The sequence below is a fragment of the Molothrus aeneus genome, chromosome 3 (genome assembly GCF_037042795.1).
Source record: "Molothrus aeneus isolate 106 chromosome 3, BPBGC_Maene_1.0, whole genome shotgun sequence".
In the NCBI taxonomy this organism is placed as follows: Eukaryota; Metazoa; Chordata; class Aves; order Passeriformes; family Icteridae; genus Molothrus; species Molothrus aeneus.
This window is the reverse complement of record NC_089648.1, coordinates 82,921,933-82,946,608: the sequence shown is the minus strand read 5'-3', so window position 1 is coordinate 82,946,608 and position 24,676 is coordinate 82,921,933. Positions and strand designations below refer to the sequence as shown.

General features: G+C 36.4%; 1 protein-coding gene across 2 annotated transcripts in view; it reads right to left on the bottom strand.

The window, feature by feature from the left end:
• The window catches only part of SH3YL1 (SH3 and SYLF domain containing 1), a 44,279-nt gene that overhangs the window by 17,762 nt on the left and 1,841 nt on the right, over nt 1-24,676 (bottom strand). The window contains exons 2-9 of one of the 2 annotated variants that reach the window (XM_066547274.1): nt 14,339-14,449; nt 13,217-13,330; nt 12,648-12,712; nt 9,967-10,079; nt 8,635-8,763; nt 7,746-7,908; nt 7,028-7,100; nt 6,264-6,320 (exon numbers count right to left, since the gene is read on the bottom strand). In XM_066547274.1, the coding sequence (XP_066403371.1) occupies nt 6,264-6,320; nt 7,028-7,100; nt 7,746-7,908; nt 8,635-8,763; nt 9,967-10,079; nt 12,648-12,712; nt 13,217-13,330; nt 14,339-14,449 (825 nt within the window). The remainder of the gene's footprint in view (nt 1-6,263; nt 6,321-7,027; nt 7,101-7,745; nt 7,909-8,634; nt 8,764-9,966; nt 10,080-12,647; nt 12,713-13,216; nt 13,331-14,338; nt 14,450-24,676) is intronic. The other variant, XM_066547275.1, reaches the window with a different exon arrangement.

Below are 24,676 nucleotides of genomic sequence, written 5' to 3'. Positions count from 1 at the left end.
AAGAAAGAGCTCATAATAGCAAGAAAATTAATACTGTGGGGGACCACCAGATGGATGTTTTATTTTTTTAGTAACTAAATATAAACATGTCACAAGTCTTGCCATGAAAAACACAAAAATAGACCAAGCTCAGCTAAAACTCTTAAAACAAAACAAAAGCACCCATACTTCAGTTTAGCAAATTAGTAGACAATGTTATGAAGGATTATGGCAGAAACATTATATGTCTCACTTTGTAAAATTTTTCTAAAACAAATAGATTTGTCTATTTGTCACACTGAGCTTATTGATTTTATAGTTTATAATCTGCTAAGAGTTTCTCATCAAATTATAGTATTGAAGGAACAGATTACTGCACAGCTTAATGAGGGTTCTTCCTTACTATAGTTCTACTTGATCCTTCAGCAAATCTCTTCCTTTCTTGGAAAAGGAGTAATTCATAAACTGAAGAATAAAAAGTGAGTTTTTTTCCAGTTTCAGATACACAGCACATATCTACAACACTTAAAGGAGTATGTACACATCTGATTTTATTGTGTTCTCATGGATGATTTAATTTCCAGTTCAAAAGCAAAATGCATTTTTTCCCATCACTGTGAACCAGAGAGTTTTCCTCCATCCTTAAAAACAAGAGGTTCTGGACTCCTTCTCCATTCCAGGTCTATGCAGATATCAGATACAAAAAAAAATTTATAATCTTAATTAAATGTTAAAAGTTTTTGATTAAATTTTACTACAGTTAAAGTTGGCAAAGGAAACTTCAGAATGATGAAACCATTTTGAATCATCTTGATCCAAAACAGACAGAAAGAAGCACATAATGAAATATTGACAATATCCTAGGAAGGCAGACTTGACTTTGCTTTCTAACAACAAAGGAAAAGCAAAAATTCGGGTATTACTCTGAGAAAAAATTAGTCTGAGACCACAGAGATAGCTGATTTTATTTGTATGAAAACTCATGAAATATTTTTACTTTCCTGCTGTGGTGCTTAGTCTTAATTGAAATAAAAATGCCCAAGTCAAAAGTCACTCATCAAGAGGAGATTTGGGCACACTTACATTTCTCTTGTAGCACAGCTGTCAAATTTTTTTGTCAGTGGGCATATGTAAACATGGAACTGCACAGTGTATACAAATAGTTGCATGTTAGATTTCCAGTTAAATCTGAGTTGTTCCAAAATAGTACTGGTTTTGTTAAACCTAAGTTGAGAAATACATATATAAAAAAATAAAGTGATTGCCTCAATACATATTTACCAAAGCAAGCCTATTTTAAAGTTGCAAGAACATGAGTGATGCTCTCTTTCAGCAGTTCTAAGTAAAAATTCCATTTTTTCATTATACTGTGTTAAAAAAGCTCAGCACCACACATAAGCAGAGGTACTAATTAATGCAGAGACTGCTAGCATGGTGTCCATGTTCCAGCTTATATTTTCTTTTCCAAGTTTGATCAATATTATCCTAGAGAGTAGTACCTTTCAAAATAACAAGATAACTAGTTAGATGTAAACTGAACTGCAGAACAGGTATGAAGGTAAAAAAAGTGAAACAGGAGGTGAAATCACAAGCAAAAAAAAAAAAATTAAAGCATTTTAACTCAGAAGAGGTCTATGAATTCTTAGTCCATATCATTCTCTTGGCTTAGTTAAAACATTTGTAACTGGCCACAAAAAAATCCATAATGTACTAACAAAGGCAAATTCACATACAGATCCCTTAATTTTCCTTGACAAAATACACTTCAGGAGGCATGAAAATCTGTCTTGGAATTCTCTTGGGAAGCAGATTTTCACAGATCTACTGAACCATCTGGTGTTCATAGATTACCAAAAGAAGCACTGAGATCATCTCTGAAATTACAGAGAAGTGGGCCAGGCCTGATTCCTGGAGAACTGTAACCATGAAAAGCAGCAGCTCTGATGCATTCAGTTAACACAAACTGAATTTGCCACCTCACGGTACCACCTAATCAAAAAGGGTTGATTTTGCTTCAATTGTTTTAAACATAGATAAGGAACACTCAAGAAGGTTTAAATAAATAAATAAATAAATAATAGAAAATTTAAGGACTGGAGTTTAGCGCAAATTCATCAGAGCTTTTAGGAGCCCAAATCTTATTGATATCAGTGAGCTCACAGCTCAGAATTTGCTATTTGTATTATTACTTAAAATTTGAGAGGAAAGAGAAAATGACTTTTGACAAAGTCATCAATCTGTTTGGCAATCAAAAGAAAGATGAAGGAAGACCAAAAAGTGATTTGATTACAGCACAAGTGTCTCAAAGAGAACAAGAAGGGAACAAAAATAAAAGCTCCTCTGTGCAGCAAAGGGCTCTTTAATATAGTGAAGAAAGCCACAACAAATATTGTCTAAAAGCTGCAGACAAATTCATGTAGGAAGACATGAATTTTTAATAATGAGGTTGACAAATCACTCAAATCATCATTGAAGGAAGAAGGGGGTTTTTTTAGCTTCTTAAAAACAGTGACAATTTTCTCATCTGCCTCCATATCCTCATCAGTAGGTTTCATATAGCACTTCTTTCATATGCAAGAATATAAATATATGCCTATTGGGACAATAACAATCTGTTAATATTTTATTTTATTTTAAAGTGAAAGGTTTCTGCTGAAAAAAAAAACGAGTCAGAATTCAAATTTTGGGGTTTTTTTTTAGTTTTACGGTAATCAGGTTGGAGTGTGTTGATTTTATGCACAATAGTTAAAAAGTTCAATGGCTGCAGATAATTTACTGCATTCAAAAATCCAAAGAAGAAGGCAAATATTTTTCTCAAAATAAAATTTTAAAATATTTAGTTTAGTAATTCTGGAAAGTAAGAAAGACAGTGTTTCTGAAAGCAATCTAAAAAAAAAATCCTTAAATATTCAAGCTTCACATCCACAAGTTCCTATGGGTTTCCTGAGCACATCACATGACCCCTTAAAAAATGCAGACAGCATCATTACTTTCTCCAAATTATCATAAAATACTTATATTGTTATCAAAAGAACTGCTTTTGCGTTCAGTATGAGTATGTTGTCTTACAGTATTGTTAGAATTTAAACCCATAGTGAGATTTGATAATTGTGAAGAATAGTGAAAGCACACTGCTTGGAAGGAAGGAATTTCTTCCATTTTCATCCCCACTCCTGTCTCAAGTGATTGTTTCAGCACCTTGGCAATTTCAAGTGATTCTTTACCAAACATGTGAAACAGTCCTTTTCTGATAAACTGAGCTGAGGAAAAAGCAAAAAATATCTGACTTCTGATTTGAACAAACTGCCTGTTATTGATTCAGTTCTCAACAACATTCACCTCAACCCAGGACCAACTTTTACTAGCAGATCACTGCTCCTGCTCCTACCAGTTCAGCTGGGAAACCACATCACTGTAACATTTTCAGAATTGTATATTATTCAGCACACTGTTAGGAGGGTATGCAGGAAGTAATCATTTAGCTATATTTTTGGTTATTTGCTGCTCCATGGCAGAATCCCAAGGAGAAAAAACTACAAATCAAAACACTAATGAAAATTTAATATCTAGGATTAGATATTCCAGTGTGACAAACTATGAACCTAATGTATCTAAAAATTGGTTCTAATCAAATAAACTCCCGAGTCTACAATGTCCAAGTAGTCACTAAAGAATTATGGGTTGTTTGTATTACAGATGTGGTAAAGAAGTCCAAAGAATCATCCACCCAGAAAAAGAAAGCTATGTTGTGGTAATAAATCTTGGAAGGGCCAGTAAGCCCTTTTAGTAGACTTTACAATAAAGAGGGGACAAGTAGAAAAATGAAATGCAAATGCCTAATTCTAGCAAAGGAGAAGGCATGAACTTTCATGCTCATAAGCAAATCAAATTTCTTTATTTAGTGAGTCTTCAGAAAAATGTCTACCAGTGTAGAAAATTCATAGTTCACTGAATCACAATAACTGTAGCAGCTGCTAGTTTGTTGTGGTTTTTTGTTGTGGTTGTTTTGGGGTTTTATTTCTTAGACTTGTAAAAGGTCTGTGCAATTTTTAACTGCATCTAAATAAAACGTGTGGTATCCCCAGGTTTCTGGAAACATTTAAAACACTACTGAAGCTCATTTTACAAAATGAAATGCATTACCTTAAGCATTATTCAGTTACATGAAAACAATCTTCTTGCAACTGAGTTCAAGTATCACATTATCAGTTAGGAAAATAATGTTTTTCATTTATCGTTTTCTTGCATTTGAAAAAGGTTATATTACATTACTTATCTATATAATTCAAGTACACAGAAAATAATTAAAAATGTTTCATCCACAAGTCTAGCTCTTCTTTCACCTAATAAGAAGAGTTAATGTTTCAACCTTTCTACTACTTGTATAACTGCTGCAAAACCAAATGCTGGTAACACAATGCCAAGTTGCCCCTTCCCCAACCAAAGGCAAATCCTTATTACTTGCAACCCACTTAAGCTTGTTGCTGAACATCAAAACCTACCTCCACCCCAGCCATTATACCTAACACATAGCTTCCTAAAAATAAGATTAATTCACTCTTCTATTGCCTATCTATATTTATTTTTAAAACTAGGATGACACAAAAAATTTTGAATATGTCTTTTACAGATCACTGTAGAAGAAGATCTGCTGCAGCAACTACTCCTGCAAGAAAGATTGACATGCATGTCCTATAGCTGCTAGGCAGCTCTGTTGAAATAATTTGGACTATAAATAGGCAGAAACAGATCATTGACAGGAGATATGGCCTTATGGCTCTTTCTATTTCATCCCCCAGCATTAATACACTCTTTGTGAAAGGGACCGTGATTCTTGACTTCAACCTTAATTGCCCTCTGTGAGAAGGAAAAAAGTTCAGCCTTTAGAAGCACAGAGTATTTCTGTGGATCCAGAAAGCATTTGAACTGTTACCTATGGAAATGTAATCTGCAACAGAAAGCCAAATATACTATGCCATCATTTAAACAAGATCCTACTGCCCCCACCCCCTGTATTCCTAAAGAAAAACTTGTATATTCCCAGAAACTGCTAGAAATCCCCAGTAGCAGACTGAGTCTATATCTTGACTTCAAAGAATCTTGCAAGCCATTCAACAGATGGCTCTGGAATATTTTTACCTTGTTGCTTGCAACTGAATAGAAGAACACTCCCTTCAATATAGCAAATGGGTGCAAGCTTTAGAAACCTGTTCTCAGTTGGCCAGGGCTTTGGTAAGACTGGGAAAGCTTAGTTTTAATGGCCAGAAGACCAGTTTTCCTCTCTTGCATGACAGCTATTGTGTACAGACCACTAGAGTCATCCTTCTTTTCCTTGTAGAAGTCCTATAACACAATAACAAATCTTGATTCTTGGTAAGTCTCTAATCTGCAGAAGTCACATTGACAGTTCAGCTTAAGATACTGCTATCTTGGCCCTTTCTATAGACACACATATCAAGAACATATATAAAGAGAAGATATGAAAAAGAATGTAAAGACAAAGACACATAATTTATCTTAATTTTTAGTGAAAAGCTCTAATTACACTTTGCCTGAAATAGACTTTTCATTGTGATCTATTATCAAACTCAATTTTAGCTCTACTTGCAGAAGTAAAAAAGAGGTATTTTGCTTAATTTTATTTTCAAGTGAGGATGCAATACATGAAAATATAAGTACATATTCATATTATATATATATATATATATATATATGTAATATGGAATGCAACTACTGCACAGTAAGATTCTCCTGGTAAGAGCTGAAAGTTCTTTAAACATAAGAGCATCAATAGTAATATCTTTAGTGTAACAGAGAGTTATTTCAGTACAAAAGCCTGAAGAAGCCATGTAAATTGGTGTTTATGCCAGCATAATCAGGTATCATCTGTGGAAGCACTTTTAAAATTAAAATAGCAATTATAGTACATTGCATAAGGACTTGGACAGAAGCTTGTTATATCAGCTTCCTTTTTCATTTCAATTAGGTGGTAACATAAAACAATTTTACTACTCCAAGTGCATTTTTCAAGCTTAGAGAATAAACCAAAAGAACTTGTGCTGCTCAGAAAAAGAACATCATTGTTAGAATGTAAAGCCAGGGAATAAGATTAATGTTTATGAAATATTTTCAGGAGATCATACAAGACCTGAATCTCTTTATAATATATGGACAATAAAGAAAAATATCAATGGCCAGATATTTTTGCATATCCTTCAAAGTACTTTTAGGACTTCTCAGATTCTACGCTGTATTAATAAAATAAGTGTAAGCTTAGTACTTACCCCCAGATGCATAATCATTGGGAAGTTCAGGATAAAGTTTGTTTGTGTTCTTTTTAGCTGAAAGAGAAAATAAAGTAGCGACTTATATGACATGCTAACATATATTGTTATATTTTGTATACTGCTATTCTGATAGAGTTCAATAGCTATTAAATGATTGCAGTTAGCTAGGAACCAGTGCAGAAGGAAGAAATACAGACTTTGCCTCCCATCCTTAACCAGAGAATTACGTTAACAAGAGAAGGCGCACAGTAAAGCTTCACTTTGAATGAAAGCACTTTGTTAAGACAAACTGTTAAAGAGCCAAAATTCTGCCTCTTCTGCTCTACTCTAATGATTAAAAGATAATGACAACCTAAAGGGAAACTACAGTTTCCAGAAAAAAGAAGTTTATAGAACTTGGACCAGCAGTTTCTAGGACTGTTATTTTTACTAAGAAGTTTCATTGTACTGTGAGACTCCTATGTATCCTGTATCTATGAATATTTCCTTTGAATCACTACATGATTCTGCAACTATAAAAATACTGTTTATATAGCAAATCTTTCAGAGAGAAAAGGTTTGTTAATATAAAACAAAAAAATAAATCCTTTAGTCCTTATCAGTCATGGCACTACATCAACATGCATTCAGTGTTTGTCCAAGGAAGAGTATTTAAAAAACATTTTTATAGAGGCAGCTGCTATAATGACTGCATAGTATTAATTAGCTTTAATGCTCTAATTTTATGAAGAGAATAATTAGCCATTATCAAAAATTTTCACCTGGTGGTGTAGGTCTAACAGTGGGTTTAGGTGGCTCTGGTCTGGTTGATGGTCTAGCAGGTCGTTCATTTACCTAAAGTATAAAATTTTTTTAAAAACATAGCATCATATCCAGACAGAGATTGTGACTTCAGAGCCTAGAAGTACATCAAGTTACACTGAAAAAAAAATTTAAAATTACTCTTTCTCCACTGAACTTGTAAGAACTCAAAAAGCATACTAAACACTAGTGATACACACATGACACTGAAGTAAATCACCATGGGGTTAACAAAGCTGAAAGTAAATGCTTGTCTATCAGTAACATCAACATCTGTAAGAAAATATCTTTTACAGTCTCAGTATTACATTATAAATGTGATTGTTTGAATGGAAGACAGAAAAAGTAGGAAAACTAAGAGTATCCAATTTGCAATTAACTTGACTAAAAATACTTGATCAAACATTCCTAATCATCACCTCAGATTTGATAATGCACAATTACAAAACAAGGATTTTGTTATTCTGAAAGATGCAAAGCAAACCCAGCAACACTCTTGCTCCCAAGAGCCTAGCAGGGAAATACTTGAACAAATGTTCCACATACAGTAACTGATAAGCGCTATGCCTTCAGTCATCCAACAGAGAAGTTGAAAATTACACATGAAGATCAGCATTGATACTGACTAGGAACAGCTTAGGAACAGGAAAAGCCTATGTGAAAAAGAAGCACACAAACCCTTCTTTGTTCCCTTACAGATTTTCCTGGATTATTTTTTTGCTCTTCATTTTCATACACTTCGGTGAAGGATGCTAGAGTTTCATAAAGATCATCTGCCTGAGCAGGGAAAGGCACGTCACCAAGTAGGATGGCACTAGCACGAATGTCCTGCCCATAAAACCTGACACAAAAAAATAAAGATTACAGGTATTTGATTATTATTCTGTTTCAACTTCTAGATAAATTCATTTTGTGTAGATGCTCCCTATTGTCCATCCCTAGCCCTGGATTTTTCCTATTGATCATATGCTGAGAAATGACAGAACTATATCAAAGCTGTAAATTTTGAAAACTGACCACAGCCCCCATTTTCCTGCACCACTTGGGAAGAGGAGTTAGAGAAACTGTGATTGAAGTGGGGCCCAGTAAGATGGAAGGTGTGTGGGGGAAAGGTGTTGCTTTCGAGATTTGTTCTAATTTCTCATTATCCCATTCTCTTATTTACTTAAAATAAAATAAACTAATTTCCCCTTGATGAGGTTGGAGTTTTTTTGACTGAAATAGCAATTGGTAAGTTATCTCACTGCCTTTATCTCAACTTATGAGTTCATCATCATGCTTTTTCTCCTCTCATTCTGTTGAGGAGGGGGAATGACAAAGCAACTGGGCTGGCATGTGGTGGCTAGCTAACTAAGGTCAACTTGCCACAGATACATGATCCCTAAACATTTAGCATCATCTCAATACCCATTGCAAGATGTCTAAATTGAAGAAACCCTTGTCCCTCAAGAAATTCTAAACTAACATAGTATGTTTTCACAAAAACCACTTTTTCCAAAGTGAATGTGTCCTAGTTAATTCTGTCACTCTGCTTTCACTGAACCTTTTAGATATTAAGAGAACTTACTTGCGATTTGTTTCTTTCCTTTCAATTAAGCAGGTTCCTTCCAGAGATACGCCTGCAAACAGCCCTCGAGATTTGCAGTACGTGTAGACAGCAGCAGAGCTTCTCAGGGCAACATCGCCTTCCAAGTTTCTGGAAAGAAAAGGTTTTGGTGGATATTCTTCGATACAGTTTTCTAGCATGAACAGCAATTGTCTTTTTCTTTTAATCTTTCATTTTATTTTTACCCTATTTTCAGACAGAAAATAGGGTAAAAATAAAATGAAGGATTTTATTGCTCTTCTAATGTGAGGATACAGTTTTTCACCTGTTTGCTTGTCTTCCCACCCTGACACCTATGTCCCAGCTTGGACACAGAGATGTTGCAGGACAGTGAAATAGCTCTGTAGGGTAGATGATATTCACTGCCCTTCCCTGATCCACAGAGCTCTCTCTCTCTTCTGTGCAATAAGTATCATCCTTCTATTTTGTTAGAAAAGACTAAAAACCAGCAGTAAAAACTTCATAATCATAAAAAGGGTAGCCATAAAGGGGCACATATTCCATAAGCAGTGTCTGAGGTAGCTGGGCTTGGTTAGCCTGGAGAAGACTTGGGGCAAGCCTAACAGTAGGCTTCAAATATCTAGGGAGAGGTAATCAAGAGTATGAAGCCAGGCTCTTAAAAGCAGCATATGGAGGAAGAATAAAATACTATTGACATAAACAGAATAAAGAAATACTTTGACTGGATGTAAGGCAGGAGAGCTGAACAGAAGAGCAGGTTGCCCAGAGAACCAAGCAGTCTCCCTCATTGGGGATTTTCAACTGGAAAAAAGGACTGAGCAACCTGATCTGAAATCATAACAGACCTTGGTTTGAGCAGGAGGTTGGAGTGGCAGTTTTACAAGACTCATTTCCAAGTAAAATTATTCAGTGATTATTTCACCTCATCCTGCAAAGTAAACAGGCTTAACCCCTTAAAGATTTAAAAGCAATTGTTTGGTGTAATTTTTGTTTACTGTTGGGCAGATGTGTGGTGACAGAAAGCACAGACCCATATGTTACTAAAAGTCATAGTTCTATCAGGCACAGAAGCACCTGTGCTCTTCATTGAGCCTAGCCAAACAGTCTCCTGCAAAAGGAGAACAAACCTCAGAACACTTTTCTTCCACAATAAATTACTTAATCAGGAAAGAAGAAAAAAAGAAAAAAAAAAGGTGATTGTCAAGTACAATATGGCCCAGTCAGCACACATGTTGCCCAGGCTGTTCTGCAACATATTAAAAAAATGCCACATTAATGTAGCTTTTAAAAATTATCTTCCATATATGACTATTAGGAAAACATATTACCCACCTCCCCAGAGGTCCAATTGCCACAGTAAGATTTCCTCCAAGTGTAAGATTTCCTCCTTTGGCAAAAGCTTCTACTGCTCTTTCATGATTCAGTATTATCACTAAGTCTGAGACCTATAAAATATCAAGTAAAAGTACTACACTTTTTAGGAAGAAGGAACAGCACAGGAGATGATCTTCCTTTCTTGTAAAGGATTATTTTCAAACAGCTTCCATGACACAGTTGATTCTTTTTCTGCAAGGTATTTTGAATGAAAAATTCTTTCAACTACTTTTTAAATCAAATTGGATTGATTTTTTCAAAGCGGTGGTATGTTCAGTATGTGAGAAACAAAAGCTATAAGAGAAACTCTATGTTAATTCAAAATTCCTAATTGACAATTTCTTATTTTCCATGGCTTATGCAATTATGAAGGCACATTTTCAGATGTGAATAATTTTGATCTTTCAATAATTAAACTAATAAAGGCAAGACAGAACTTACTTAACAAAAATTCCTGTCCAAAGAATAAAAAGCAAAAAGGATACAGGTGCAATTGATAAAACTTTTTTTTCATGACAGGAGTTTTATATATCTGTGTGTGTGTATATGAATTAGTAATTAACTTTTTAAGACTTGAATATGAGATGTAGTCAGTTGCTTCAAGAATCTATTAAACCTAATAATTGAAGAGGTAGCAATATACCCAAGGACTACTGCACCTAATTTTTCATCTGATAGACTTGACTGAAAGCCAAGTTCAAGAAAAAAACTTTCAACTTACCCCAAATTCCAAACAGTGACAGCAGGGAATACAAGAGGAAATACCAGATTATTTGCAAAACAAGGCTGGCCTAGAAGTATTACATACAGCATAAGAGAGGTCTTTGTTATTAGCCCTCCAACCCATCCCAAACAAAAGATGGCTACAGGGGCAGTTTGTGGATCATCCAGGGATGGAGGGAGAACATCTGTCAGGATACTGCTTCCTCCTCTTACCCATTAAGAGGATGAATCCATTGTTCAAGATAAACTAATCCATAGTGAGAAAGCCTTCAAGGAAAACATTTATAAAATTTAAAGCTGGTCCTTAATTTGAAGTACCAAGTCACTGTGACTTCCGAAGTGTGATCTCTGTCTTGTTTTTTAAAAACATCCATAAGTATGACTACAACTATAAAATCAAATATAATCTCTCCTGCAGGAATAAATTTCACCTAGTTTCTAAAACATCTAACTTTATATAGGACTAGAAGGATGCTGAAATGGGACTGTAGGCTCCTAAGTCACTCATGAGTAACATATTTTCTAGAAGAAATGAAAAAGATTGTGTTATAATAATGTCAGTGAGGAAACACCATTTTGTAAGCTGACTAAAATTTCAAATGAAGGGCACAGTATTACTCAGAGAAAAACCCCTCTCACAAACAGCTTCTGTATTGGAATTTTTTGATTCAGTATCAATAGGAAATGTCTACATTATCTAAATTATCAGGTGGGGATGATTAACAGAAAATTTTCATAGATTAATCAAAACACATGAAGAGGCTTAAAAGGAAAGAGGCTTAAAAAAAACAAACAAAGCCCACAACGAAACAAACTCTGGGGCTCAAACTGAACACTTTTTAATGCATTCAGATCCTGTAGTCATGAAAACCAATGAAAATTCCTCATAAAAATTAATGATTTTGTATTCACATCATCCTTTAAGAAGTGCATGCAATAATGCCTGAGATGACACAGTGAACAATGAGGAGAGAATAAAATATTGATCTATTGCTCAGTATGTGAGTCCTGGCTGACTGGCTGCCAGGACAGGGATAGCTGGCTAGCTGTAGATCTACTGGGGGCTGCCATGGATCACCCAGATCATCCATACATGGATTCTTCTGAAGAGCAGAATGCCTATTGCAAGAGAACTTGTTGGCAGCATATTGTTACTCTGATTTCCTTTGGGAATCAGCAGAACAAAAGCTAAACAAAGAGAAGGATGAGTCTGGAGGCTAGAGTGGGGAGCAGAGAAAAGATGAAAACATACAAGAGTGAAGGAGCTGTGAGGAAGAAGAAAAGGGAAGGAGAGGCAGAACGCTGTTGGGGCTCAGCTCACCAGGGTTTCTCTGAATATGATGGGAGTCCTTTACTTAAGCATTTCTGCTGGCTGGAACTGGCTCCTTTTCTGTAATATTCCTTCAGGAGAGGTATCACCAGTTTTGGTGCTTTCAAACTGAAGGGTCACATCAGTAACCACAAGTGTGAGTGGGAAATGTGTGAAATACAGTAACATTAAGTGGAGTCCATTTTACTCCAGTTCTTTACACTGTTGCTTGCCAGAAGGAGTCCCTGTGCCCTTTAGCAAAGCATTTAACACACTATGAAGTATAGGATGCTTTTTCAATTAACTTCAATTGTCTTATATGGGAACACTGACAGGAAGCTCTCTGTAAGTGAAAAATTCAGTCTGCTAGAAGTGGAAATAAGGAAATTAGTGTCATGTCACTTTTTTTCATCTAAATGTCTTCTAACAATTTGACTGATAGGATCAAAACCCCTCTTTTGTTTGTCTTGCATAAATGGATTTCATAATAATATTTTTGTACTTGAAAGTAGATTCTACTATCTCGCTAACATTTAGATCTTCGTGAATGTATTTTAATTTCTTGCAAAAAAAGTTACCAACAAGTACTTCAAATGCAAAACCATACCTCAATTCCAATTTCAAATCCACCTCCAAGACCAGCAATTCCTATTGCAGAGGGAGCAGACCAGGCTGTTGTGTAAAACAAGATAAATTTACAGAATTTTAACCATATATTACAAGAAATACTCACTTCATCATTACAGTTAAATACGCTAACAAATTCTCCATTTAAAACTATGTTCAAAACCACTACAATAGAATCATAACTATAATGCTTTATCCTACAGGAAAGGATTTAAGAAATACAAACACTCACAACCTAAACAATTCCTTGTTAAAAATTATTTATCATATACTTCATAATCAGATATAGTCAATTTTTGTAATCAATTTTATACTATGTACTTTTATATTTCATTGTTTTCCACAAAGATACGGAAAGATTTACATTTGGTCAAACAAAGGTACAAAGACTTGAAAACAGCATTCACACCAAACACTGTCACCTGTCACCTACTTGCCTGACTCATCACACATCTCCTGTTTTATGCTGTAAAAAGAATAATGAAAAAATATATTTTTATCTTTTTTTATTAACTTCTCATGAAGTACAAAAGGAAAATATCCACTTACTTCCATTAGGAAGACGAGCTAATACAATTCCACTTCCACCTCGAGCAGTCACCAAAAATCCAGCTTTGATAACAGACAAAACTGCAAGGCCTTTGGCTTTAGCTATTACGTGAGCTGAAACAGCAAAATCATTTATTCAAGACCTTGTAAGAGAAGTTCTAAGAGAAGGGGAAAACAAAACTCAATATTTAACAAATATGAACACAAAAGTCAAATAATCGACGCAAAAGCTGAAAGAAAACTGCAAAAAAAGTTGAACTAATAACGACACTTCCACCACAGTGAACTGCAAACCCAGCTGCAGGTCACATTAGCCTGTGACAATCTATACACTGCCAAACTGCTCCACCAGTCCTGATTAGCTTGTATAGAATTAGTTTGTTTAGTGCCACACACTTTGTGTGTGAGTACCCTTGGCAAGATAAAGAGGAAACAGGCAGTGAATAACTGACAACCATGTCTCCACAAATTTTTGGAGGAGTCCAAATTTAAATCACATCAACGTAGAGCAGCCTAGTAAGCTTGTATTGTTAGACAGTGGCAAATATTGATGTGTCATCATCCTGCAAATCTTATTGCAGACCTTCCAGAACATAACAGTTAAGGATTTAAAACCACAACCAGCAACACCAGGTGGAGGAAGACACTAGGAGAAACACAGAGTAACAACTGCAAAAATGAAGAGGACAGCAGCAAATAAGAGTGCTGAACCAGTATCAAAATCACCCTGATTTCTTTGCTTCAACTTATTTTCATCTAGCTAATTCTAATCAACACAGATATTCAAGAGCTAGAGCTACTAGGCCAGGTTCTCTCTTAAGAACATACATTTATAGGTTGAGCATAAGACAGTCTGTCCATCCTGGGGGAAGCCTTCCAAAGCAGGTAGCTTGTAGCAGTAAACATTCAAAAGATCTCTCCTAGTAAGTAACAGCTGCCAAGAATACAGCAAACTGAAACCCTTTACTTCCAAAATATATTCAAAGAAGTTATAGCATCCGAAATTTTCATTCATCTCTAAGTTGTGGTCAGTGGAAACAGAGGGAATTGGTAAATACAGCATGACTGCAACACAGGGAGTGCTGAAGGTTTTAGCTGAATCAAAGCATTTTCTTTACTCACGTGGTATGATTTTATCTGGTCCATTTCTGGAAGTTATTTCTGTAAATTCTCGCAGTATTTTAGCTGCTTTTTTAGCTTCTGATTTCAGGTTGGAAGGTATAGGGTTGTTCACTGAAAGAAATGAAAGAAATATGGTCAGTTTAGGATATCTACTTGACTAGACAGAATCAAGTACTATAAATTATTAGTATTCTGCAACATGATAAATACCATTTTATGTAGACATAGTAATGTTTCACCTGTAGATCTGCAAAAAGAAGCCTTAGTGCAGTTAAAGAGGTAAGAGTTAGTCTTGATTGCTACATCTACTAAAATCCCTCAGAGTTACCTAAATTATTCTTGTTTTCCTGTCTGAACATAACAACACTATTTTCAAGCATAGTAGAACCAAACTGTCCAACTAACACATAAATATATTGCCAGACCAAAGATGCATCTAGTCTCACATCACATCTCTGAAAAAATTAGTGACAGCATTCCCATAAAATTCTAATACTCTTCCTAAATTCACAAACATATAAAAAACACTATGCATAGAGAAACAACATTCAGTCAAAAGTGAATTATTTTTTTAATTGGCATTCCCTGAACATTCATACACCTCTTCACTCTGGACAACATTCCCACCTAAAATCAAGAAGATGAGGACTAAATACATTTTAAAGTTACATCAATAAAGCTTAGAGAGCAATTCAGCTCAGACCAAGTGAAGCACATAGCAGCAAGTCAGCCAGGTTTCTGTCCAGGCTCCCATGGCTAGAATATGATACACCTCCATTTTTCAAAGAGAAGAATATTCCTCTGGTATGTTCTCCAAGCAAGATGGCAGATTCCAAGAACAAGAGAGATTTTGAAAGCTGAATGTCTGGATTAGTGTCCCCTGAAGCAGCTTGAAGAAACATTTGGCTTTGGTGAAGATGCAGGAGGTACAACCTTGGAGAGTTTGAAGTGACATCAGTCATCAGAAGGCTGTGCAGAAATATCAGCCTCTCTGGGAACAAAAGGAAATGTATAGAATGCGAAAGACTCTAAACCACACTGCAGTTAGCAGAGTAGAAATATTAATTCTATCTCCTAATAATCCCTTCTCTTTTCAGAAAATGAAGATCATAGTCAAGACTCTGAGTGTGAAAGGATAGGAGAAGGTGGAGCTCTAAGGGCTCAGGATATTCTGAAAAGTTCTTGGCATGTTAATTTTCTCTGACTGTTCAGTACTAAAATTGTCGAACTGCTTCAAGAGTTTTGAACATGAATTTCTTCTGTGGCTGGAAGGCTTCCCCGGGCTGGAATCTGGCTACATGGCAAGAGGAGAGGCCAGCGTAGCTCAAATAAAACATGAACTCACAATTGCTTTTGGTAGATTAACAAACTGGGGTGAAGCAAATGTCTCCTTTACCTCTGTTTTTGTACTTCACACTGCATTTTCAAGGTCAGAGGGCAAACATGACCAGCATGTTGTAAGAGAAAAATAAGATTTCTGGTTTTGTATGGAGATAAATTGAGGCAGTCCCAAAAAGCATATTGCAACACCGTTCTGCTCAAGAAGGCACAAAGAATAAACCTAGCATATTACAATTTGTAAGTAATAATTAACATTGTAATACACAGTGCATGTCCATTTGCAAAATCAACGGAACATTTCTACATATAGGTTTTCACTTAAGATACTTTGCAAGTCTAGAGGTCTCAAGTTTGGGAAGGGTCACCTACCCAGTCTACCCAAAACACACATTTCATGGTACTTAATTTTTCACATGATTCAGTGAGATTAGACTGTGGTAAAATGGACAGTTATGTACCTGACCATGCAAGACTTCTAGCAAAGTGATCAAGACAATGAAAATAAGACCTGTACACTGGAGATAAAAAACACTGGGGAGATGAAAACACTGGGGAGTTAAAAAAAAATACTGAGCAAAGCATTATCCAGCTTCTAGATTAGAAAAATAAAATAAACTTCTGTGCTCTTCTCATACTCTTCTTCCTTGTTTACCCATGCATTCCTTCCTCCCCTTTGCTTCTCTTTGGCTAATCTCAGAATTTGCAAAAGCATCTCCAATTATTCTTCCTACTATTAGAAAAAAAAAAGCAGCTCATATTTCATACACATTAGAAGAGAAATCCCTTAGCTAAATTCATTAAGAAAATGAGGTGTTTTCAGACCTGAAAGTCTGCTAACAGGAATAATATGTGAGGAAAAAATATAAAATCACAATACAGTTTTTGTAAGCATTTTCAGACTTCAGATTCAAAATTGCTGCAGAAAGATTTGATGGTTACCAGAAAACACTGTGTGCATGTCACTGTGCACATAGAAGCTACTATTTAATTGAAGACAATTTGAAGCTGAACTTCAGGAGTCAGCAAAAGTAATACTGTTACTACCTCACTGTTCCTTCACTTCTCAATAAATAACTGGTTGCTCTGAGCAACCTGCTCTAGTCAAAAGTGGTTTTTGGGTGGTTTTTTTTTTTTTGTCCTGCATGGTGTGGGGTACCTTTATCACCAGGGAATGGAGAAACTGGAGAGATATTCATCCAGCTGTACTCTACAAGAGCAAGCACAGGAAAACTTAACTTCTCATCCTCAAACCAACATCAGAAACTTCACTTTCTCCCTGTATTACTTGTTTCCTGCATCACTTCTTCTGCATTGCTTGGGTAGCTTTTCTTCTGCATTCTTTGGGTAGTTACAGGAATTCACTCATCCATTATCCCTTGCTTTTTCCCTTCCTGCCACAGACTAAAGTAATGGAGGATTATTTTTCTGAACTAAGACTCAGCAGGTGGATTTGACAACAGCATTCTGCCAATTACTTTGCATGTGGCTAGACTTGTGCACTTTCAGAAGCTAAGAAATGGGTGATATTTCTAAAGCACAAGAGAAGTACAAAAAAGAAAGAGGTCGAACATGATACTAACTGAAGAGCTCAAAGCTCCACCTTGCAGAGAATGGCTGCAAGTAAGATTTTAATGTAGACAGTAGCAAGTATGAAAATTAAAGTGACATTAATTGGCAAGCAAAAAAGGCACAGAGAGGTTTTAACAATGGGCAGGATGAATAAGCCACCTGATTAAACACTTTCTTGCTGCAAACCAACACAGTTACTCAAAGTGGTAACCATATGATTCTTTCCCCAGTGGCTCACTTTGATTCCTTTATTTACTTCCATAACGTTGTCTAGATACCAAGGAACTGGCAGGATGCCTACAGGAGCCTTGACGAACTGATGACCTTTTAAAAAAAAAAAAAACCAAAAAAAACAAACCCAAACAAATCCACACCCTGACCTCAATTATGTATAATATGATGCCTGATAAGGCCTGGCTGGACTCCCATTTTGGTGAATGCTAGAACCACAGCAGAAGAAATATAGTATTTTTATCACCAAGGAAAGGGTGAAGCTTGGCTTTCCCTCTTGGGTTATGCCACACTCAGGATTTTGTCAACAGAGTTCAGGATTATACAAGGACAGAGTCAACAATCAACACTAAAAAGGCAGTTTAATGGTTCAATATATAGTATATATATAGTATGGCTGAGGCCTGACTCTTACCATTTAATTTTATATCAATCAATTTCATAAAACTTTGTCCAAAGGCAAAGAAAATTATTGGTTTTTTAGTAAAAAAAACCCTAGCAAATCAAAAATAGCACAACTTTGTCAGACAATTCAAAACTATTTACTTTAAAAAAAAAGGACAGAGGTTTGCACTGTGGTGCAATGGTGGCATCTGTCCCAAAATACAAAAGAAATAAAAAGAAATATTAGAGTGAAGGCAGAGGAGTAAATTCTTGCTTCTATTTATTTTAATCACTCAGTAAACAGACCAAATTGTAAGTAGCATTTCTGTGACCTCAAAAATTATTTCTGTTTCTGTTCATCTATCAAATTATCCTCTTCTCCCTTAAGCTTGCCTTAGGATTTAATTTGCAAAATTAGTTCCTTAGAAATTCATTTAATATCACAAATTTATTGAAAAAATCCTACAGACACATCTGCTTTTTAACAAAAATACTGTATGAAATATTTAGACATAAGCAGAATTTCCGTGTTCCGTTTACCCCATCAATAACATACGTAATAACCCTGTAGCACTGTCTTCACTATTAGCTTTTAAGTATGCATATCTAATTGTCTGGTTTGTATTCAAGCACTGCTCAGGAAAGAGGCAACCAGGAGCAATAAGACAATAACATCTATCAGGAGGATACACTGACTGATGGATTTGGAATGCCGTGACCAGAGAATGCTCAGCTGGGAGCAAGCTTCATTTGCACTCCTGCTTGTTGTTGAAAGGAGAAGATATTGAGCATATGTGAGTCAGCAACACAAATCCCATGGGGGAATATCACACCAAAATTGATTAACTGCTTAATTTGTAAGCTGATGAGGCAAGTGCGTCAGCCTCTAATTTACATTCTGACTAACAGTAATAATTTGCTGGCTGAACATTTGGTGAAATTATCTGAGCAAGGTGCATTAAAGAATAAATAAAGCCTTTTTACTTAAAAGCTATAACTAATTCTGATACAATCAAAATTATGCTGAATATGAACAGATGAAATAAAGCCTAGTGGCATTACGAGAACCCAAACATCAAAAGTACAGTTTCAAAGAACAGATGACAAAGGGGAGACAAAGACTCACATGCAGATTTCACACATATGTTGCCCATGCATGTTTGAGCTTTGAAGTATTTGGTGAAAAGTGGTTTTGTGGGTTTTTTTAGCTACAAAAAGAAGGAAAACAATGACAAATACCTCTCTGAGCCCCATTCAGTCTTTGCTTTCACTTCACTAAAACGTATAGAAACAGCCCAAGAATACATTAAGGCATAGCTGATTTGCAAATACCCATGGCTACATCAGGAACATCAATGCTAAAAGGCTTATATGAACAGAGAACATTCAAAATTATGTACATTTACAAACATGAAAATTCGCATAGTCAAGAAAAGTTAAAGAACATCATTTTAATGGGAAGGAGAAACCTGAAAAACAAGACTGTGCTGCACTGGAAAAGGGCCTAACCAAGAAATTTCAATTTGGCACTAGAATTAAAGAGATTAATGCAATTTTGGTTCCACAAATGTGTAACAACATGATACTGTGGTAGCCAGCTCCAGCCTTGGGATTCATCTGGTACTTGGAATTCCTCGAACAGCATGCCAGATGTGCATCGTAGGCATTTTGCCCAGCCCACGAAAATGTGATGCAATAGAGGTGTGGATGACAAGCAGCAGCCTATGCTAAACATGTCTCTGTGAGTCTCCATTTATGATCTCCAACACTTGAAGCCAGTGATTGAAAGCAAAGAATGGAGGTAAATGAAATGTCAAGAAAAGATGTATGGAGTTCAAGGAAATAGCGGAATAAGTTGAAAAGGAACCTACAGGAAAAGGATGTTAAAAAATAAAGGCAAAACCAACCCTCTTTAGTTGAAATCCAGCAGACTACTATTGTCAGAGCCTGAGCTCCTTACTCCTGGTTTGGAACCAACAGCAACAAGCAGATACTGTTTCCTCCAGATTCCAAGGAGCATGAACAAGGAAAGGCTCAGAATGTACACTTTGAACACCCTGCTTATGGCACAGAGACTATGAAAGCAATAGCAGGGAATGGGAAAGCATTACTGACACAATGGGCAAGGTTGTACAATTCTGACGTACACACCTTGAGAACAGCAAGGGAGACAGGAGTGTAAGGCAATGGAAGTAGAGCTGAAAAGCAGAAAACAGGGTCTCTACAGTGAAGTTTTGTACTGTGCTCATGTATTTCTGCCATGATCTTTATCACTTGGATTCCTGAAGCTTTACCAGCTTCCATGCTTCACTGCTCATCAACAACACTGGTGTGAGAAATCAGTGATCTGTCAGTGATAACAGTACGAGTTATGGCAGGGTGCAAGTACCACAGTAAGCACCATGTGGCTTGCAGAGTGGCAGCTGAGCTGCACTGGAAGACTCTAATGTGTGCTTTCACAACCCTAATGGTTTTTATACCATGAGTAAATGTAACTACACTTTCCTCCTTCCCCACCCTGGATTACAAGTTGTTTACTGGACGGCATTGCTTCAAGCTGGTGCTGGTAGTGGTGAGAGAGGCAGAACAGACCAGAAAGGTCTGCAGAATCTGCAGCTGACAGCATACGAAATCAAGGAGTTGGAAGTATTTTAAGGTTTACCTAAGACAGATGGAAATATATTCTGTCCAAACACTCTAGTGAAAGGAAGTAAAAAAGTGCTTAAAAATAAAGCTGAAAATAGAAAAAAACCCAAACCCACTCTTACCCATGTTAAAACCAGCCTGTTTTTCCTTGTTTTACCTGCAATAACCTGCTAAAGTTAGCTGCTGACGACAGCCTGTGCCCAGGAAAAACCACATGAGCATACTGAAGTTACAACTAAATTCAGCCTTCAAGAACTCAAATATGCAAAAGGAATGACACATAACAGAAGATAGCTTCTTCTCTAAAAGGAAAACAGCCCAACAAGTCTATATTTCAAAGAGGAGAATCTCACAGACATTGCTATCAATATAAAAAGCTGAGTATATTTACAGTATTTTGAAGAACTTTTGATGGAGAACATTATAATTAGAAATTATAATAATATTTGTGATTATATTTCCACAATTATATTTCCACAATTACATATATTTATACATTTAAACCACAGCAATTTGTGTGGAGGGAGGAATAACAAGTGCCATTAATACTTCCGAAAACCTTTAGGTAAACTTGCATTACATCTGTATGGTTACTGCAAGACAGCTAAGTCAGACAATGAGAAGTAACACAGGCATCTATGTTTGGACTTTGGCAGACAAATACACAGTCTGAAATAAACCCAAATTACAAAGAACCACAAGTCTTTACTGAGAAAAGAACCATTTCAAACACAGGAGGCCTTTCATTGATAGAAATGAAGTAATGGAGATAGATGAGCAGATTTCTTCCCTTGTTCTCATCTCTAGAAGTCTGTAGGTTTGAGTTTTGGGGGTTTTGTGTGTGTTTGTTTTCTTAGGGGTTTTAAAAATATATGAGTTATGGAAATTAAAATACTTCTGTTGTAACTCTAAACCTGGAGAGGCAAGATGCCTCACCCCAACTTGCATGTGCATTATGTCTACCATTAGCTAGTACTCCGAGATGAGTAATTCTTCACAGAGAATCATTGAATGGTTTCTGTTGGAAGGGACCTGAAAGATCATGCAGTTCCAGCCCCCTGGAATGGGCAGGGACACCTTCTCCTAGACCAGGCTGCTCAAAGTCCCACCCAATGTGGCCATGAGCACTTCCACAGACGAGGCACCCACAGCTCCTCTGGGCAACCTGTTCACAGTGCCTCACCACCCTCACAGTAAAGAATGCATTCCTGATGTCCAATTTTATTCTTCCCTCTTTTACTTTAAAATTGCTACCCCTTGTTCTGTCACTATCTGTGTAAAAAGTCATCTTTTAGGCATCACCTCTCTCCCTGGAGTTGTCTCTTCTCCATGCTGAACAAACCCAGCTTTCTCAGACTGTCTCTACAGGAGACAGGCTTCATCCTTTTGATCATCTCTGTTGCCTTCCTCTGAATTTGCTCCAACAGGTCCACATTTGCCATGTGCTAAGAACTCCAGAGCTGGAAGCAGCACTCCAGGTGGGGTCTCACGAGAGCAGAGTAGAGGGGAAGAATCCTGTCCCTTGCCCTGCTGCTCAAGCTGCTTTGGATGTAGCCCAGGGTGCAGTTGGGTTTTCTGGACTGCAGGGACACATTGCCACATTGCCAACTCATGTCCAGCATTTGTCTGCCAGAACCTCCAAGTCCTTCTCAGCTGTGCTGCCCTCAATGAGTTTCTCTCCCAGTCTGTACTTGTATCTGGGATTGCCTTGACCCAGGTGCAGCACCTTGTACTTGGACTTGTTGAACCTCATGAGGTTCTCATGGTACCACTTCTCCAGCTTGTCGAGGTCCCTCTTGATGGCATCCCATCCTTCTGCTGTATCAATGGCACTGCACAGCTCCATGTCACTTGCTGAGGATAAACACTGAATGTAGATTTAAGGCTTTCAGCTATTACTTGTTTAAAGGAGTAATTAAACTTCATAGTCAAGTTTTTAGGCTGTTGTCCTCTAAGCACAGGTATTTTCTAAATTCAGGCTTACAGAGATATAAATTGAGATGTTAGGTGATGACTTTTTGGAAAGGAAAGCAAAATTTATTTGAAATGTCATAATTATATAAAATAACACATCTAAAATAAGTTTAGGCTTTGCACAGGCTATCTGATATAAATTATATGGTATAAAATATGATGAAAGTAATAATCCTTGTTAGGTGTATCAGTATGACTATTGTCATGTATAGTGTCCAAAAGCATAAAAGATTTTTGGTCAGCTCTAGTGTTTACAAGTTGCCTTTTCAAATCTTGCAACCAATTATCTATGCACTTCTAGATCATGAGAACTCAATATTTTTCACATGAAATATTTTGTTAATGGTAAAATAATACTACAACACATAAAAAAACATGTCCCATTTCATTGTAGCATAATTTTTATAACTTTTCTCCACTGAGAGGGAAGAACTAATTCAAACACAAAGTTGATCACTTTGTAACTTTATGTGGTATCAGACCTCAGTCCCACGTTAAATTAACTATTTCCTTGAGAAAAGTCATGGAAAAAAAACCCTGTAACACAGTCTCCTGCGTTATCAAAAGCCTTTGATGAGTTTTTGTACTGAAGTCAGCTTTGAGAAAATTCTAATTAGAGATGCAGAATTGCCTCATCTCCTATTCTGATGAAAGCTGGTATACATGAGGGTAAAATGAGAGTGACAAAGCTGAAAAATGTACTTTAAAGAAAAATGTGTTTCCCTTGTAGATGCAATATGTTTTAACTAGGTGATGTTCCTTATTTCTAAGGAACTGTGGCATGTGAAGACAGTTGATACCTGCCTGAGGCACAGAGGATTTGTTCCAAAAAGCACATTAGACATCAGATGCACAGGAGGCAGAGTACTGGAATACCTGTAGCTAAAAGTCTTCAAAAATTCTTATAACTTTTAGCAATTGCAAGAATACTAAAATCCCAAGCTCACAGTTCTACAACCAGTTTGTAGCCTTTGCAGTAGAAGAAAGGATAAACACAAGTGGCATGAGGAAGAAATCAATCCATTGTGCAAAAAGAATCATAAAACATCATTTTCAAGAATATAGAGATGACAGTGATGTGCTCTAAATCATGCATAAAAGGCAGAGTTGTGCTGGGGGTTGTCTGAGATTCACATGTGAACTCTAGCAAGAATTTGTACTACAAGAATTGCAGGCTTTGGCTCAAAACAAGCCACCACACCCATCCATCCTACACCCATGCCCCAGGATGCTGTCCACTTGAAACCCTTCTAGCAAGTCTTTCATGTACACTTATTATTATATGTTGGATGTGTAAACAATTGGCACCAAAGAGGTCCTACCTAACAAGTAAGATAAGAAGCACGACTGAAGCTAAGTCAGAGCTCCAAATTCAGTTCTACCTGTCCTGTGTTATCTTCATACAGGAGTTGGTATGATATGTGAAATTCAGACAGCAGGGTAAGGGGAATATCCCAAAGGGAATCTTCATTTTGACTTGTTAAGTGTCTTTTAATAATGAAGAATAAACTTCAAGGCAACCCAAGCAGATTAACATTATTACCCTTTGCACATGAAAGCTTTAACTAAAACAAGGCTATTTTTATACAAAAATCCTAAACAAACATCTTGTTTATCTTCTCACAAGGCCAGAAGTACAGAGAGACTAAAAAGTAAGATGAAGCCCAGATGTACAGTACACAATAGCCTTCTATGCTACCATGAAAAAATATTAACTACCTAAACAAAATATAGACTCTGCTTATTTCCCAATGAATGCTTAACACTTCTGTCAAGAAAACTGTCACCATCATTCTGATTCTTTCATTTCCACACTTCACAGATGTCCCAATTCACTATGTGCATGAATCAAATCTAAGAAGTCACCAATTCCCACAACTAATTAATTCCTACAATTAATCATACAAGAAACATTTCTTCAAGCTAAAAGGAATAAACCTTTAAAAAGTGAAGGTGCTTGATATTTTATTAATCATGAATTGGAAGAACCCTAGTTCTTCCTAAGTTCTTAAATTATCTTGTTCACAAAAGCATTTCCTCTCCACTAAGTCATACAAGTTATCCTTCATTGCAGCCCTGCATCAGAGGATCTTTTACAACAATGCAATAACTGTTTCAAAAGCCCCCAAAATATGGAGAGCTTATTACACCAAAAAGAGTAATTCTTAATGGTGAGAAACCATGACACAATGG